We start from the raw sequence: 15,627 nt of genomic DNA on the forward strand, positions 1-15,627 counted from the left end.
CCTCCAATGCCAAAAGCAAAACAACTAGTGACAACAAACCAAATAAACTTATTCCATCAACATTAAGATTTCAATTAAGGATTTAGTGTCTTTCACTGCCAGACAGCAAGACAGTTTGCAGAACTAGTATCCCATGGTTTTTTTCATTATTCGATGAGAAATGAAAGAGGGGAAAACTAGAATTTCAGGACAAAAACTGAACCCAAAACCACTGTCTCACTATTTGTGTTCCCTTTATTTACATATGAAGATAACTCTATATGAATTTGTATGAAAAATGTTTGGTAAACAAGTCACCATCTGCTTGGTTTCTGAAAAACTGTCTGTATTTTCTAGTCTGAATTAAACTCTTCAACCATGTACCAGGTAACCCTTTCAAAAACAATTTTTGCTGTTCACTCTCCATGGATATTAAATTTAATGTGCTTGATACGATTTCTGTATTACAAAAACAAGTAGCATAAGTCAGTACTGCATGATCTTCATATCTAAGAGATTCTTCACCATAAAGTAGTCATAATAGTCAAACAGAAATCTAGTAGTGCACATTAACAACACTGACTGCAACAAAGTCTTTTAAGTAACTCAAATTGTTCCAGGATTAACTTCAGCAGATGAATTGTTACAATGGTTTCATATTACATATCTCATGTAGACATTTTTGGATTTTTCCATCAAGTTCACATGACAAAGTATAGTCTAAAAATACATAGAACTACTAAATAGTTTTTTTCTGCAGAATTCAAAATCCTTTTAACTGTTTCAAATGACCATAATAACATCTTAGTATATACATGCAAACATTAAGCACTTCTTTCCAAACCACATTGTAAACATGGAGTTAAAGACTTACTTACCTGATCCCCTTTTGGTCACAACCTTCAAGCTCTGAGTTAGAGTTGCGTAGAAGAGAATCAAGCTGGGAATAGGAGCTTTCATCTTTTGTCCTTCCGTGTCTGCTTCCTAGATTATCAAAAAGAAGAAAGAAACACTGACTTTAAATTGATGCTGAAACCCTTGAAGTAACTAATCATAACACTGACATTGTAGAAAAGTTGAATACAGTGTTTGTGAGCAATTTAATATATCTAAAGTTATCTGTTGTTCCTGTAAAAAAGATGAAAAAATTGAAATCACCATGTAACAAACACATGTACACACTATATGTAACCCTGGAGCTTAAGTTCCAATTTTGTCTACATACTGAAAATTCACTAGGTCCCTGTTAAACCTTTCTAACATATCTCCTGAATGAAACAACTATGATTAATTTATTGCATGTGCCCTTTTCACTAAACCTGAAAAATATTTTTTTATTTTTATCATATAATTTACTCCCCCTCTGCAAAAATAAAATAATGCCTTTCTTCATTAGTTTTGCTTCCATTTATTAATTCCATAGATTGAGCACAAGATCCACAGTGTAACAAACAATTCATTAAAACCCAATTTGCTCATCATCTTAGGAACCACAAAGCAAGAAACAAGACTGCACCACAGGAGCCAGCAGACTCCCATAATTTCCTTTTAGATGAGCTGAAATCCCAAGAGCAAGTTCAAACTAACATACTCACTACACTAAATCAGAAACAAATGTTATTAGGATGGGAGACAGGTGAATCACAGGCCTTCACCTCTAAGATGTGAATAAAGGTTTTGCATTTGTATTATTCATGTCTTCAGGCAATAAAATGGTATGAGTTATTGGTGAAAGCAGGTACTAAACTAAATATGGTAATTCCCCATAAAACTAAGAGGGTGTCACTTGGTCATGATGGTTATCAGCTTTGCTCTGGAATGGCTGACAAGACTAACATCTCATATTTCCATGTATTAAAAGAGGAAACAGAGACCAAATCTGTCTAGCCAAGCTGGACATTAGAGTCTATCTACGCTATCTATATTCATTATAGTATTTAATGAAAAATATTCTTATATAATGGGGGGAAAAGCCTGTGATCAATGGTTCTTCAATATTATAGGTAAGGATCTAAATGAAACCAATGTGGTTTTGATAAGGACCTCTGTTAAACACAACACTATACAGCAACTGAAAAAATTCTCAAAAGGAACCAAATAGTACAAGCTTTGCTTTCAAAAGGAACAATGAATCTTTTGCACTTTCATTGACAGTCAGGATACTGAGTAACCAAAACATTTTTTGAAAGCAATATCTTAAAATATCTTTCTCTTAGAAGAGAACAGGTGGGGGCGAGGAAGAAGAAATAGTGGGGGTGTAAAAGAGGACGTTACAGGAAGAATTAATTAAATAATGATGACTTCATATAGAAGTCATCTTATGGCTTTATGTTCCAAGACATTTGAGAACTAAGGACAAACTTATGGCATTAATGATTGTGACTAAAATAAAGATGAGGGAGCGAGAGAATAAAATTTGTAACAACAGTTTGTGGTATCTTATTTTTTATAACAATATTTATGCTTACACAGAAACACACGACTATTAGGATGTTTGCTCATTCATTGGCTCTGAACAAACTGTAGCATTTTAGCATCACAGGTGAAAGACTATCATGTACTTACATTCACATGCAACTTCAGAAAATCAGGCAATACATTGCTTATCAACATAGAAATTAAAATATGAAATATGGGATTTCTGTAAGTTAACTTAGTACAATGTTAACATTTTTAGTTAAGTTTAAAATTTAAGTAAGTTCCATGAGCACTGGAAGTTATAAATAATATAGATCCTTAGAATTTTAGAAGCTAGGAATTAAGGGTAATTTTCCAGGGTCACAGTGAGTAGATATCACAAAGTATTATGCCACATTTTACTGTAGACCTAAGTCAAGCTTTCTGAAATCAAAACCTCATTTCTCAGTCACTGCACTAACTGATGCTGCAGGAAATCCTGAAGCTGCTATCATCAGCCTCCAGCGTACTAGCAAGAGTCAACTCCTTGCTCTGTGTGAGCCTAATAAATACTATCCAAAGAACCACAAGATCTTACTATGCAATTACGAATTCACTAAATGGATACTGACTGTGAAAGTAGATCCAAACACATTTTTCTGCCGTGTATCAAAAAATGATATTTCTGATAACTGTGAAAGAAATGCAAATATCTACATATATTTGTATATATGTATGTTTATATGCATGCATATATTCATAAGTTATTTATTCATATTTTTGTAGGGAAGCAATGCAGTAGCTATAAAGCTTGAAGTTACCAAAGAAAGCCTCAGTAAATACAAGAATGGCAATAAGAAACAATGCAGTGGTATAGCAAGGATTGCATTTTAAATGGAATGCCACCATAGAAGCTATTCTCATGTAGATTAATACTCAGAGACTGAGGTCTAGTTTAAAGGCATAAGCAAAATTGGCTGTTGCCTACTTTACTTGTGGTAAATCCCTAGAAAGTAAAGCTTGCTGCTTTCTTTGAGATAGCAGAAAGCACCTACTGCTTGAGGGGTCAAAAATAGGAGCAGAGGCTCCCAGCAGCAGCCACAGTCTCCTTGCAGAAATCTGAGCAACAAATCAGATCTTACATGGTCTCTCTTCAGAGCTTTCCAACCCTTCTCTTCTGTTTCCACTCCCTTTCCTACAGGATGACAAGTTTTTTCTGGTCTTTTCTTCATTTTAAGAATCAAAAACTCAAAGAAAATTGAGAGTAAAAGATCAATACAGGGAAGTTGATGCCTTGTGGATTTGGAAGTTGCCTGGGAGGTCAGAAAATCTGTCTCACATCATTGGTATGACTGATAAAAACAGGTACCTAACATCTCATGCACCCTGTTCCAGGTGAATACCTCAGCAATTGACTATTCCAGAAAATATCACCTTAATTGTGAAAAAAATAAGCAAGTCAGAAAGAAAAAAAACAACAAAAAACATCCAAGCATTCCAAGGGAGATCCCACAAGTTCATAGAAAATGCCTTCATAGCTGCAGTGAGTATGCCTGAGGCCTAAATGCTGTAACATATTCAGTTAGGTTTTAAAATAAAAAACAAAAAAAATGCGTAATTTAAGAAGCCAAATTATTTACATTAACTTGTGTGATATCTCACAAATTGAAAACAGCCTTCTTTGAGCAATGAATTTTTTAAGGGAGAAACCGTTTTATGAGTCAACTAGTCATACCTTAATTTTTTTTTAAATTTTGATTTAACAAGCAGAATAAGCCTGCTCTTTCACTAAGCAATAGGTAGGTGAAGCAATAGGCAGGTGAACAGCTTGGATACACAGCCCTTTATACTTTTTTTTTCTTTCTGAATTTCTGTTACCTCCATCAGAAAGCTAAGACAATATATGGTAGCTATAAACTTAATTGCTGCTTTTAAGTTGTATTAACATTAGTATGTTTTACATACTTTAAGGTTATTATATTGCTAGACTCCATGAGTGAGTAGTAGACTAACAAAACCTCTGAGAAACAAGGAGTTTTGGTTCCTTTTTATTTATACAATAGTAAGATCCTAATATTTTTCATCTTCAAGAAGTACTCACAATTTCAGATCTTCAGTTGCGGGTTATCTGTTTGTATGAACCGCAATGCTGAAAACATGTCGAATATTCCTGAATATATATAAATATGTTCCACAAAAATTTTAACCAGGTATACTATTAATGTTTTAAAAAGTCATTTCTGTAGAAAGTGTCATTGCTTGACACAAAAATGACACAGAAAGCCTCTAGCATCTGTACTGCCAAGTATCTCGTTTTCCAGTTGAGACAGAAACAGAAATAGAAATACAGCTGTATATCAACAATAATGTTCTTGGGGGATATGCCAAAAATGCTTTTTTTCTTAAATTGTCATATATATACTCATTGTGAGAAAAATACATAAATGTATTACACATGCTTCTTAAAACAGTTCAGCAGAGATTAAGTTAACAATAATAACACAATTCTTTTCAAGGCAGGAAAATGGAAAAGAAAATTTTCATTTCCTAATTTTACTTATGTTCATTTTGGACCTTTCCCAAAACTTGAGTTAAAGTTAATTGAAGTAAGACATTTTCCATTGGCTCAGTCCCTTAGAATAACTTTAAGGGGTTGATTCTCAGTTAGCCTATAAATGCTAGCTAGCTTCCATTACCTAATTATCTGAAAATAACTTTTCTGCCCATGCTGCCTTTCTAATTTCAAAGAATGTTCTTATACATATTCAAAACTAATTCATTATCTTCCTCCATCATATCCTCCTCAAAGAAAAAAAAAAAAAATTGCAGGATCCTATGTACACTGTGCCACACTTCACGACTGTTCTGTGAAATATAGCTATTAGCTATAATAATTAGTATCCTTTAAAAAAAACAAACAAACAAAAAAGAAAAACAAAGAAAACAAAACTAACTCTTAGCTTAAGCCTGTGTCTTTTCATTCTTTTCTTGTGGCAGAAGAGCCTTTAAACAGCTGTAAAAATATCACAAATATCAGTTTCCCTTCTTGACAAGTGACAAGTGAAATCTCCTTTCCTGGTTCTCGTATTGTGGAACAAGGCACAAACTTGTCCCTGGTAAATCATGAACAAGTCAAAAAATTACAGAGAAGCTTCACCAGTATATATAAAAACCCAAATAAACAAAAATGCATCCCAGAGTCCGGAGGGAACTGGCTGATGTGGTTGCCAAGCCACTCTCCATGACATCTGAAAAATCACGGCAGTCAGAGGCAGTTCCTGGTGACTGGAAGAAGGGTAACATTCTGCCCTTATTTAAAAAGAGTAGAAAAGATGATTCTGGGAACTACCGAGGGGAGGTGTCAGCCTCACATCTGTGCCTGAGAAGATCATGGAACAGATCCTCCTAGACGCTCTGCTAAAGCACACAGAGGACAAGGAGGTGATTAATGGCAGCCAGCATGGCTTCATGAAGGGCAAGTCCTGTCTGACAAACCTAGTGGCTTTTTGTGATGGGATGACCACATTAGTGGACATAGGAGAATCAGTGGATACAATCTATCTGTATTTCTCTAAAGCCTTTGACGCTGTCTCCCCACAACATCCTTCTCTCTAAAGTGAAGAGATATGGATTTGAATGGTGGACTGTTCAGTGGATAAGGAATTGGTTGGATGGTCTCATTCAGAGAGTAGTGGTCAATGGCTCGATGTCCAGAGGGAGATCTGTGACAAGTGGTGTCCCTCTGGGACCAGTGATGTTTAATATTTGCATTGATGACACTGACAGCAAGATCGAGTGCACCCTCAGCAAGTTTGTGGATGACACCAAGCTGAGTGGTGCAGTTGCCACATCAGAAGGACAGGATGTCATCCAGAGGTATCTGGACGAGATGGGTAAGTGGGAGACCTTCCAGTGTTAAAACTGCTTAATGTGTTCCTGATAATTTCATTAAACAACTTTTTGGTGTGGTAGGTAATGGACAGGATTTCTGGATACTGCTTTTTCTATTAAGAGACAAACAAAATGCAGCAGATGGCAGATACCTGAAACGTAACACATCATATGCTTGAGAATCCTCTACTGAAGAAACAATTTAACACCTTGTCCTTCTGAACCACAGATTAAAATAGCTACATAGCTGAAAACTATCTGACCCATACTTTGGGCAACTGCTGTGGCTAAGGAGAGAAAGTATAACTTCAAGACAGAAGTGAAAAAGAGAGATGACAGCGGCTTCCTTATGGTCTCATAGCACCTTGCAGAATCCAGGTCAGTGGGGCAACCTTCTCAGTTCCAGATAATTCATCAGGGTTGGTTCAACCAGTCAGAAGTGCTGATTCAAAAGAGGCAGGAGAGGAAACCCTTGGACAGTGTGCCAATGAGTTATTCATTCTCGGGGTAAGGAAACAAGCGATGGACAGGAGTCTCTGTTCATTCCTAAGAGCCTTTACATGAGATAAAGAAATTCACAGGCCTAGATCTAAAACAGTCTAGTGTTGTTAGTACAAGTAGATGTCTGCTGTTCAGAACTCATGATCACAAAGAAATAAGATTCTCAAACTGAGGAAAGGTTTTTGCAACAAAGCATGTGAAACCAAACTGGACTGAAATAATTGATGGGAACAACATATCTAGTAGAATACATAAGAAAGGTGTGCTCATGATGCTAGTTAGGCCAATGTGTTAATTAGAAAGTTTGAAACCATAATTTCTTTTTCTGGAAAGAAAATAAAAATTATAGCAAGCTGGCAACAAAATTACAAGTTGGCTCAACAGCTAAGAAGGGTAGTTGGAAAATGGTTGTACTATTAGTTTCTTAAGGGAGATAAACTAGCAGTGTAGAAGAGAATACATAAAACACATCCCCCATTTTATAGTCTTAAGTATATAGAGTTAGATGAAGAGGAAAAATTCAAAGAAGATCTTCAGTTTGTTTTGAAACGCTGCACTTCCACAAGGGAAAAAGGCCTTCCTTCCAAATATAGAAGTTCACAATTTTACCATTTTCTGTATCTATGCTAAAACTATTTTAGGATGTCAGCCCACTATAAGAAAGAGGATATATCTCATATATATCACATATAACACATTCAGGCAGCTGTAATTCAGCATCTACATGGGATTTCACAGATAAGCTACTGCCCAATAAAGACAGAAGAATCCTTATGATGAATTTACTGTCTATACAAGAACAACTACGGCCTAAAGAGAAAGATGTGTACAAATGTAAGTCAGCTTTACCATTCAGATAAAGAATCATGTGCATAATCATTAAAAGCAGAACAATTTCTACAAGGGCTGTCATCAATATATGGTTTGTGAAGTATTTAAACATTGCTGATATATTACATAATTGTAATATGTGTCTTTGCAGTTTATCAAAGTTGTAGGAAGAAAACTTCAAGACTCGATATGACTAAAACTTGTCACATCTAAATGGAACTTATTATGCCACATAGGACTACCTACTACAGTGGCTGGAAGATAATAATTATTTCAAATGAGAGGAAGTTCTCAATTTTATTTTCTTTTCCTGCAACAATTTCCTGTAATTCCATAGATACAGCCATCATCACAGCAGCTCTTTCTGTGCTGTTCTACAATCCACCACTGTGAACCACCTTGTGTACAACACTGACAATCACATCACAATTCCGTAAGTCCTAGCCTTCTTGTATAAAAAAGAGTAGAAGTGCAAAAGGAAGGATTGTAAATGGTGCTAATGTTTCTCCCATTACAACTGGAAAGCATTTAGCTGCACTGATGCAAGATAACTTTGAAACTGCCAAGCCCATCATTCATTTTGGAATAAAATTCCTTAATCCTTCATCATTTTTAGTGTTGACATTGTTGCTTTGTTTGGCTAGTTTTTGAAAAGGATGTCTTGATCCCTTTAATCTCTTAGACAAACTCTGCTTGCCACTTAAGTGCCCTACCACCAATCCACTACCTAATAGAAGAAAGAAACTTCCATTGCTTGAGTAGAAAGTAGCAAATCTATGACCCTTTTGTGTGCATTCAGCTCTGAGCTAAAACTATACTGAGATTCAAAGTCAGAAAGGGGTGCCACTGGCCTAACCAACTACAACTATTAAGTGCTGTGGAACAGCACCACTTATTACTAGTGACAGTTTTTGATTTGACACTAAGAGGAAGAGGACATTTTCAGAAGAGGCGGATCTTCCTGTTTAAAAATCACATGTTGCCATTGTGTAGCCACGGAATATATGATATCCAAACTTAAAATTGCAAAAGCCTGATGGATAACAATAACTATTCCAAAGCCTTCCAAAATTAATTTCAGATTATGGCAACTGAAAATATAAATCAAGTAAAGATTTACATATATCCAGATCACAGACTGAATTACAGTACATTCAGTACGTTTCTGGTAATTTTCATAATTGGGAGCTATATATATATGTTGACATTCTTCAACAACTTGATTTAAAAATAATGACAAAAAAATAATATTAAAAACCAACAACTCTAAAATAACTTTCCTGTGACATTAGGAACATTGTCTCCCACCATGTCTGGTGCTCATCTACCCCTTCAAAATCAGGATTTCAGACACTCATTGATAAGGAGGTGACTGAGAACCACTCTGGTCTCAGCTGTGATAGATCAGAGGACTCCAAGCCCCTAATTCAAAGCTTTTTGTCTTAAAATGGGTGAGATACATAAGAGAAATGGATGAAGAGACTGGAATCCTGAGACTCTTCCGTGTTATAACTATTAAGCCAGAATTTGTCTACTCTTGCTTCTTTTTCCAGGACCCTGAAGTCAGTATGCAAAGCTGCAGAGCACCTTGCTTTTCCCCAGAAATTACAGAGATTGCTGCCATCAAAATAACTGGTTGAGACATTTGGGAAATGTGGGTTCCAGTCCTTCAAACCTAAAAGACTTACAGAATAACGTTCCCATTTCCTTAGCATGTGCTGTAATTCCATAACACATACACACATTGTGTGCTTACAAAGGAGTATTTTGCACCAACTAAAATGTTTTTATGTAAAATAAATGTTTACGGTAGCTCATTCAAAGCTATTCACTTAATTTCTGTTGTACAGGGTAGAATGATTCTCATCATATTCACTAAACATTAAAGAAGTAGAGCATTCCATAAAACTTTATCAGCTCCTATTGTGAAAGCCCCCAGGAAGCTTTAAAAGCTGGCTAGAAAAGCATCTGGTTTCCAACGAATTCAAAACTGAGCATAAACGTGTTAGTCCATTAATCCATGCTATTGACTGACTACTACTAACCAAAAAATATTACATATACAAATTCTCTATCCAGAATAACACTGATGAGGTGTTCTGTCTTTGAAAAATGGATGTCTAAAATATAAGTGCATTCTAAAAATATACGCATCAACAGCTGATGCTTATATTATCTCCACAGGATTTTTAATTCAACGACATACTCCTCCCATGCACACTAAGAAAGAACGTGATCTTTCACTGTCCAATAGCAGCCAACCCAGCCTCATAAAATTAACTGGAAAGAGAGGATTCTTTGGGTTGCTGCAGAAGTAGCAGGCGACCTACAAGAAGTGGCAGTCATCTGCCTACTCCTGACTGTGGATTGTTCAGGGCTGTTGTGTTCACCATTTGCTGGGGGATTAGAGGTGAATGCATGTGCAAGGTAAATTCACAGGAAGTGAATTTTATACTATATATACAAATCTTACTGACTCTTCATCTCTTCATTGGTTATAGCACCAGGATATTAATAAGAGCTATTACAGGCACTAAATAACCTAGAAGTAGAACAGCTTATTAAGTTCAAATCCTTTCTTTTTCTTTCTTTTTTTTTTCTTCCTCCTTTTCTTTTTACATTTATTTAAAGGAGGTTGTTCTAGTGCTTCCAAGAAACAATTTGAGTGTGAGAGCTTCCCATTGATTCATCAGGAAAACCAAAGGGAAATAATTGGAAATGCCAGATACCAAGTGGACTTCTACATAACCTTTTGTTAGCTCAGTAATATTCATTAACTATTTACATGATGGGAAAATATTCTGTTTAGTACCTTTCCAGATTAAACAACATGAGATGAATTGCATACCCTTTGAGGTCAGGGACAGTATTAAAAACTATCTTTACAGACCACAGAAATAATATGAAAAAATAAACAGATCTTTAGAGAAACAAGTGTAAGCAGATGTAATTAAAAAAAAAAAATACAGAAAGGATGAAGAACAGCTGGCTACATACTGGTTCTGTAGAAAAGCATCTATCAATTTTAGTAGAAGCGATATACTACTCATACTACATTTCCTAAAAAAGTTAATTGACATCCTGGGATGCGCACAGAGCAGGATAATTGTGGAATCCGTACCTTCAAAGATCTAAGGATCTTTTAAAAATTACATTCAATGTTTAAACACATTGCCTTAGTACAGCTGACACTGACATTGGGCAGCAGGATAGTTTTATTCCATGCTTTTAATTCTATGAAACTTACTCAGAAAATAACATTGGGATGTCTGTGAAGTGAACACGATCTGGAATATACTGCTTCAAAACAAAGTAGCAGGGAATGAAAGAGCTGTTAAGAGTGGGAGCGCAAGAGTGTAGAGCATTGGTAACAATCAGCTCAGCAGTACCGGCAGAAGCCATTACTCAGAATGTATCATATAGAAACAAATGATGGTCCAATAAGGACTCATTCAACAGCTAGTACAGCCAACGCAGGTTGAAATACTGGTTTCATCTAACCTGTTAAGTTCACCATTATTTGAAAACACCTGGAGATGTTCAAGGCCAGGTTGGTTGGGGCCTTGGTTAACCTGATCTAGTGGGATGTCTTTGCCCATGACAGGGGGTTGGAACTGGATGATCTTTAAGGTCCCTTCCAACCCTAACTATTCTATGATTCTATGAAATACACAGTTTAGATAGCACACCACACTTCAGCAATACCCACATTATCAGGTTATCTTGTATTTTGTAGTAGGAAGCTGAGAAAAGAATCAAAAGAATGGCTTAGAATACATGAACAGACACTCAAGTAATATCACTATAACTGTGTCATTGGTAAATTGTACAGCACAGGAACATGTGGCACTGTGAGTCCAGGCATTATAGAGTGTAAAACATATAAGAAGTAGGCATTTACTTCTAGAATTGTGAATCAAGTAAAAAGTAGCAAGGAAGAAACATGAATTGGGAGACTTCAAAACCTGAAAGATCTGCAAAATTACACATAAACAAAACATCACGTTTTTACTTGTGGGCATTGTGTCTAGAAGAGATCAGCATGTTTGAAACACCCCCACAGTTACATCCATCCTTAGCCACAATATAGAGAATATAGGGACAATGTAAGAATTCAAGGTGAGGTGCCCTGCAGATCTGTATTAGATCCACTTTAAATAAAACAGTGTAAGCATAACATCCTTGTTCCTTGTTGAATTACATGCTGTAGATTGATATCTACATCTAGTCATTGCCTATTTTTTATTGCCTTATATATCCTGCTCACAGTTGTACACACTTTACTGCGTAATGCCTAATAGCCGCAATCATTACGTACAATGCGGCCACTAAAGAAGTCAGGAGAGTACATTCCCACATCCACTGGGAAGAGAAACTTATTTTCTGTTTAATTTGCATGCATTGTTAGTAATTATATGCAAATGAACTGTTGATGGAGAAAAGTGTTAAAGTGCAAAATCCTGAAGGAAGCAGGTTTTAGCAAGTGCAGAATATTATCACAGCTCTAATGGAACAAGTACTATGCTCACAGAGAAGCTTTTAGCTCTATTATAGATGAGCCATTAGATACTGTCAAAGTTTTGGCTATCATCTTGGATCAATCAACCAACTTGAACTTCAATTTTTAACACAAATATTCAATAAAACATGTTTTGGTCTCCTGTGAATCAATTCATCTCCTGCTCTCAATGCAGGGGACATGATAAGGGTTTAGCATTTTCTGGTGTACTCTGTTTTCTGTATCTGCTGTCAGATAGTCACTGAAAGTTTATATTTTATACAGAATGTTCTCAGCACATGCAGTATTTCAAGATATTACATACAGTCTACAATATTTAAGAGACATTAATCTCCCACAAGGATAATTTTCTTTGAAGCAGATACCTTTGGACAAGCACAGTAATTCTTTTAGTTTTATATTGTACACAAGTTTTAGGCTTTCTTATCAACTTGTTCAATGAACAGAATGTAAAAAAATTTTGCTGAAACACATACCAGCATAAGCAGTGGGCAATTCCCAAAGAAATGGACAAGTTGTCTACCCTGACAAAAACCCTTTTGTTTTAAGGTTATTTTTAAGCAAGTGTTAGTTCCAAGCATGTTTGATATAACCAAGGCAGGATACACCCCTTTCAATGTTCCTGGTTTCAGGGCTTGTCAGTGCTAATTACTTTGTCCTGAGAATGAAGGGCTGGACGTACATATTCCTCCTACTTACTGAGAGCACTGATGGGTTATGCTTGGCACTGGTACTGACTGTGACGCCCACACAAGACATGACAGTAATTTAATTACCTGTGAATTATCAAGGGATCTCAATTGTTTAAGAAGTCTTAAAAAGTTGTATTGCTCCATCACCCCCTGTCTCTGCTTCCTCTCATTGTGTAAATGCATTTAGTGCTATCTAAGAAGTTCTAAACGACAATTTATTTGCCACCATTCTGGTACATCCACAAAGGCATGACAAGTCTCCATCAGATGCAACAGGGATAAATGTGGTGGTGTGATAGGTAATTAAGAAGCTTTGAAGAGAGGTCAAAAGAGAGAAGAATAGGAAGCAGGAAAGTCAGGTTGCAAGATCACACTTTAAATGAAGTGGCTAATTAGCAATGTGACAGAAGACATGGCAGAAGCCGGCGCAAGATGCCATTCAGACTCATAAAGTTTGAAGCACAGTTTTAACATGATGCACTTTGACAGATGTCCACCAATAGGAATTTCACTTAAATTGCTTAAACTGCAATGTCTGCCTATAGCATTGTGTCAGCAAAGTAAGTATGGTTCGTGTGCAATGCATTTGTTAATTAAGGATGAATATGCGATGATATCAGGCAGCAATTAACTGTCTAAATAGTTCACAAACATTAAGTCAGCTTCAACAAAAACAGTTACCCTAGCTTGCTGAAAGGCCTAGACCAGCTACACAAAGAAGAGCCCTCCCCAAATATCCAGTCTTTGCCAAGTGTAGTTTGAAATTAAAAGACTGCTTTTGGACTAGCCGAGTAAAGTCCTTTAGCATGAATTTAAGGGCATACTCATTTAGACCATTATTAAACAAACTAAATAATCTTAGTTTGACAAGTCTTCAGTTTTTCCACTTTGTAAGTAGATGAGACAAAATATTTTTCAACAGATGTGAAAATATCAGTATTATAGTCAAAAAGTCCTTGCTCTGTGGCTAGTTTAAAATTATTTGGTTTACAATGTTCACAAGAGATCTAATTCTCCTTTCTTCATGAATTGTCAATGAGAGTTTTACAGATAAAAGGGATGACTTGCCTCAAATTGTAGTCCATGTTTGTCCCAGTTAATTGAAAGGTTTGGCTGAAGAAGAGCAGACAGCAGCTCTCATCTAAATTAATTAACACTGTTATGAAATAATTTAACTGTTTTATGTATTACAGCAGTGGATACTGTAGCTTAAAAGAAAATGGGAAGGAACTATTCTGCTTTCAACATAAAAGACTTTATGGGCTTGAATTTGATAAAGACATCGTGCTAGCTTTTGGTAACTGTTCCCTGGATGACTATCTCCCTAAGAACAGATGACGCTTGTGTAATATTGTCTGAAACAAAAGGGCTTCAGTTTGTAATCCTACTCTCTGCACAATTTGATTACCAAACCAGGCAAGACAAAGAGCTAAATTATGCAAAAGTATCACCCTCTCACCATGCCCCAGCAAAAAAAATCTGAGATTCTTACTCAGAAGATTGTACATCAGTTTAACTATGTCACTTCCTAGAATACAAAACAACAGTTTTAGGACTAACGGATATCTCTTCTTGTTTTCTATTATCCTTTTTCAAGGCAAATTGTTTCCAATAAGCTGCACCAAAGTCAAAAGTGAAACTCAAAGTCAATGAAAATCATCTGTATAAACTCCACCAGCAAATACTCACCCCCTTGGGGTGAAGGCATAGACATAAAATCTCAAAGATTTCTTCACATTGATTTTATTGCCATGATCACCTTTTGGAATTAATATTTGCTCAAATGCATCTGTTTTCCAGGTTTCTTACCCTTCATTTAAATCACAAATCAGATAAGGAAAGAAAGCTTTTAAAACATCAATGGTACACATTAATGGTTTTTTTGAAAATCTAGAAGTTTCTTTCACTTATTATGGTTCATGTGTATCCGAAGATGTGCCCTCAAGCTTCTAGCTCATAGTTCTACTGCTGAATAATATTCCCAATAAATATAACTATATCCATAGTATTTATGATTTAGTATTAAAAAATAATTTTTCATTTCTATAAGTATTGCACACCCTCTTCTTTATTATAAATAGCCGTGTCTATCCAAAGCACAAAGGGCAGCCTTGAAAAGAGTATGGAAATACTCCCTGATAGCTGAAACAAAAATGGTAAATTAAACAGAGCCAAGAAAACCCCTCTGCCCACCCCCCCAACCCGATATTTGCCAGCTTCATGCTTATTCAAAGGTTGAGGGAAAAAAAGCAAAGCTTACTTGAATTTATTCCAAATGACAGCACTTGTGAGGGATCAAAAGGAGTTCATGAGATTTAATAATTAACCAATAGAGGATATATACCATGGCAGAATATTTTTACTCTTCCCAAGCTGTGCCTTGTGCATTTTAGATTGTGCAAAAAGTCAGTGAGGTACAGACTTCTTTGAGAACCCACTTTCATAGACCCCATTTTCATAGAAAAATATATTGGCCAAACAACATCACTTAAGCAAAAAACCATGAGTTACTTAGGAGTCTTCAGTGTTTGGGCATATAACTGCTATGAGGGTAAACCTGGAAAACCTCAAATAATTCTGCTATAATGCTACTTGGAACAATCCCCAACTTTTAAACCAAATAAATTATTTATGAAAAAAAGAATACTTTGTTTACAATGGCATCTATATTTTTAGAAAGTACAGGAGTAAACATCATTTTGCTGTTTAATACCAGCCTTACAAATACTAAGTGCTGCAGCAAAGTGGACAAGACGATAAATTCTCTTAATTTTTTATTAAACCCTAATATTTCTTAAGATTGTGAAAGTGTTTTGA

General features: G+C 35.8%; 1 protein-coding gene across 3 annotated transcripts in view; it reads right to left on the reverse strand.

Moving 5' to 3' along the window:
- IL1RAPL1 (interleukin 1 receptor accessory protein like 1) overlaps positions 1–15,627 on the reverse strand; it is a 704,387-nt gene that overhangs the window by 623,210 nt on the left and 65,550 nt on the right. For 2 of the 3 annotated variants that reach the window (XM_069873597.1, XM_069873613.1), the window contains exon 2: positions 858–963. In XM_069873597.1, the coding sequence (XP_069729698.1) occupies positions 858–939 (82 nt within the window). In that variant the 5' untranslated portion in view covers positions 940–963. Of the gene's footprint in view, positions 1–857; positions 964–15,627 lie in introns of those variants that run through there. The other variant, XM_069873606.1, reaches the window with a different exon arrangement.

This window comes from Phaenicophaeus curvirostris, chromosome 1 (genome assembly GCF_032191515.1).
Source record: "Phaenicophaeus curvirostris isolate KB17595 chromosome 1, BPBGC_Pcur_1.0, whole genome shotgun sequence".
NCBI classification, from domain to species: domain Eukaryota; kingdom Metazoa; phylum Chordata; class Aves; order Cuculiformes; family Cuculidae; genus Phaenicophaeus; species Phaenicophaeus curvirostris.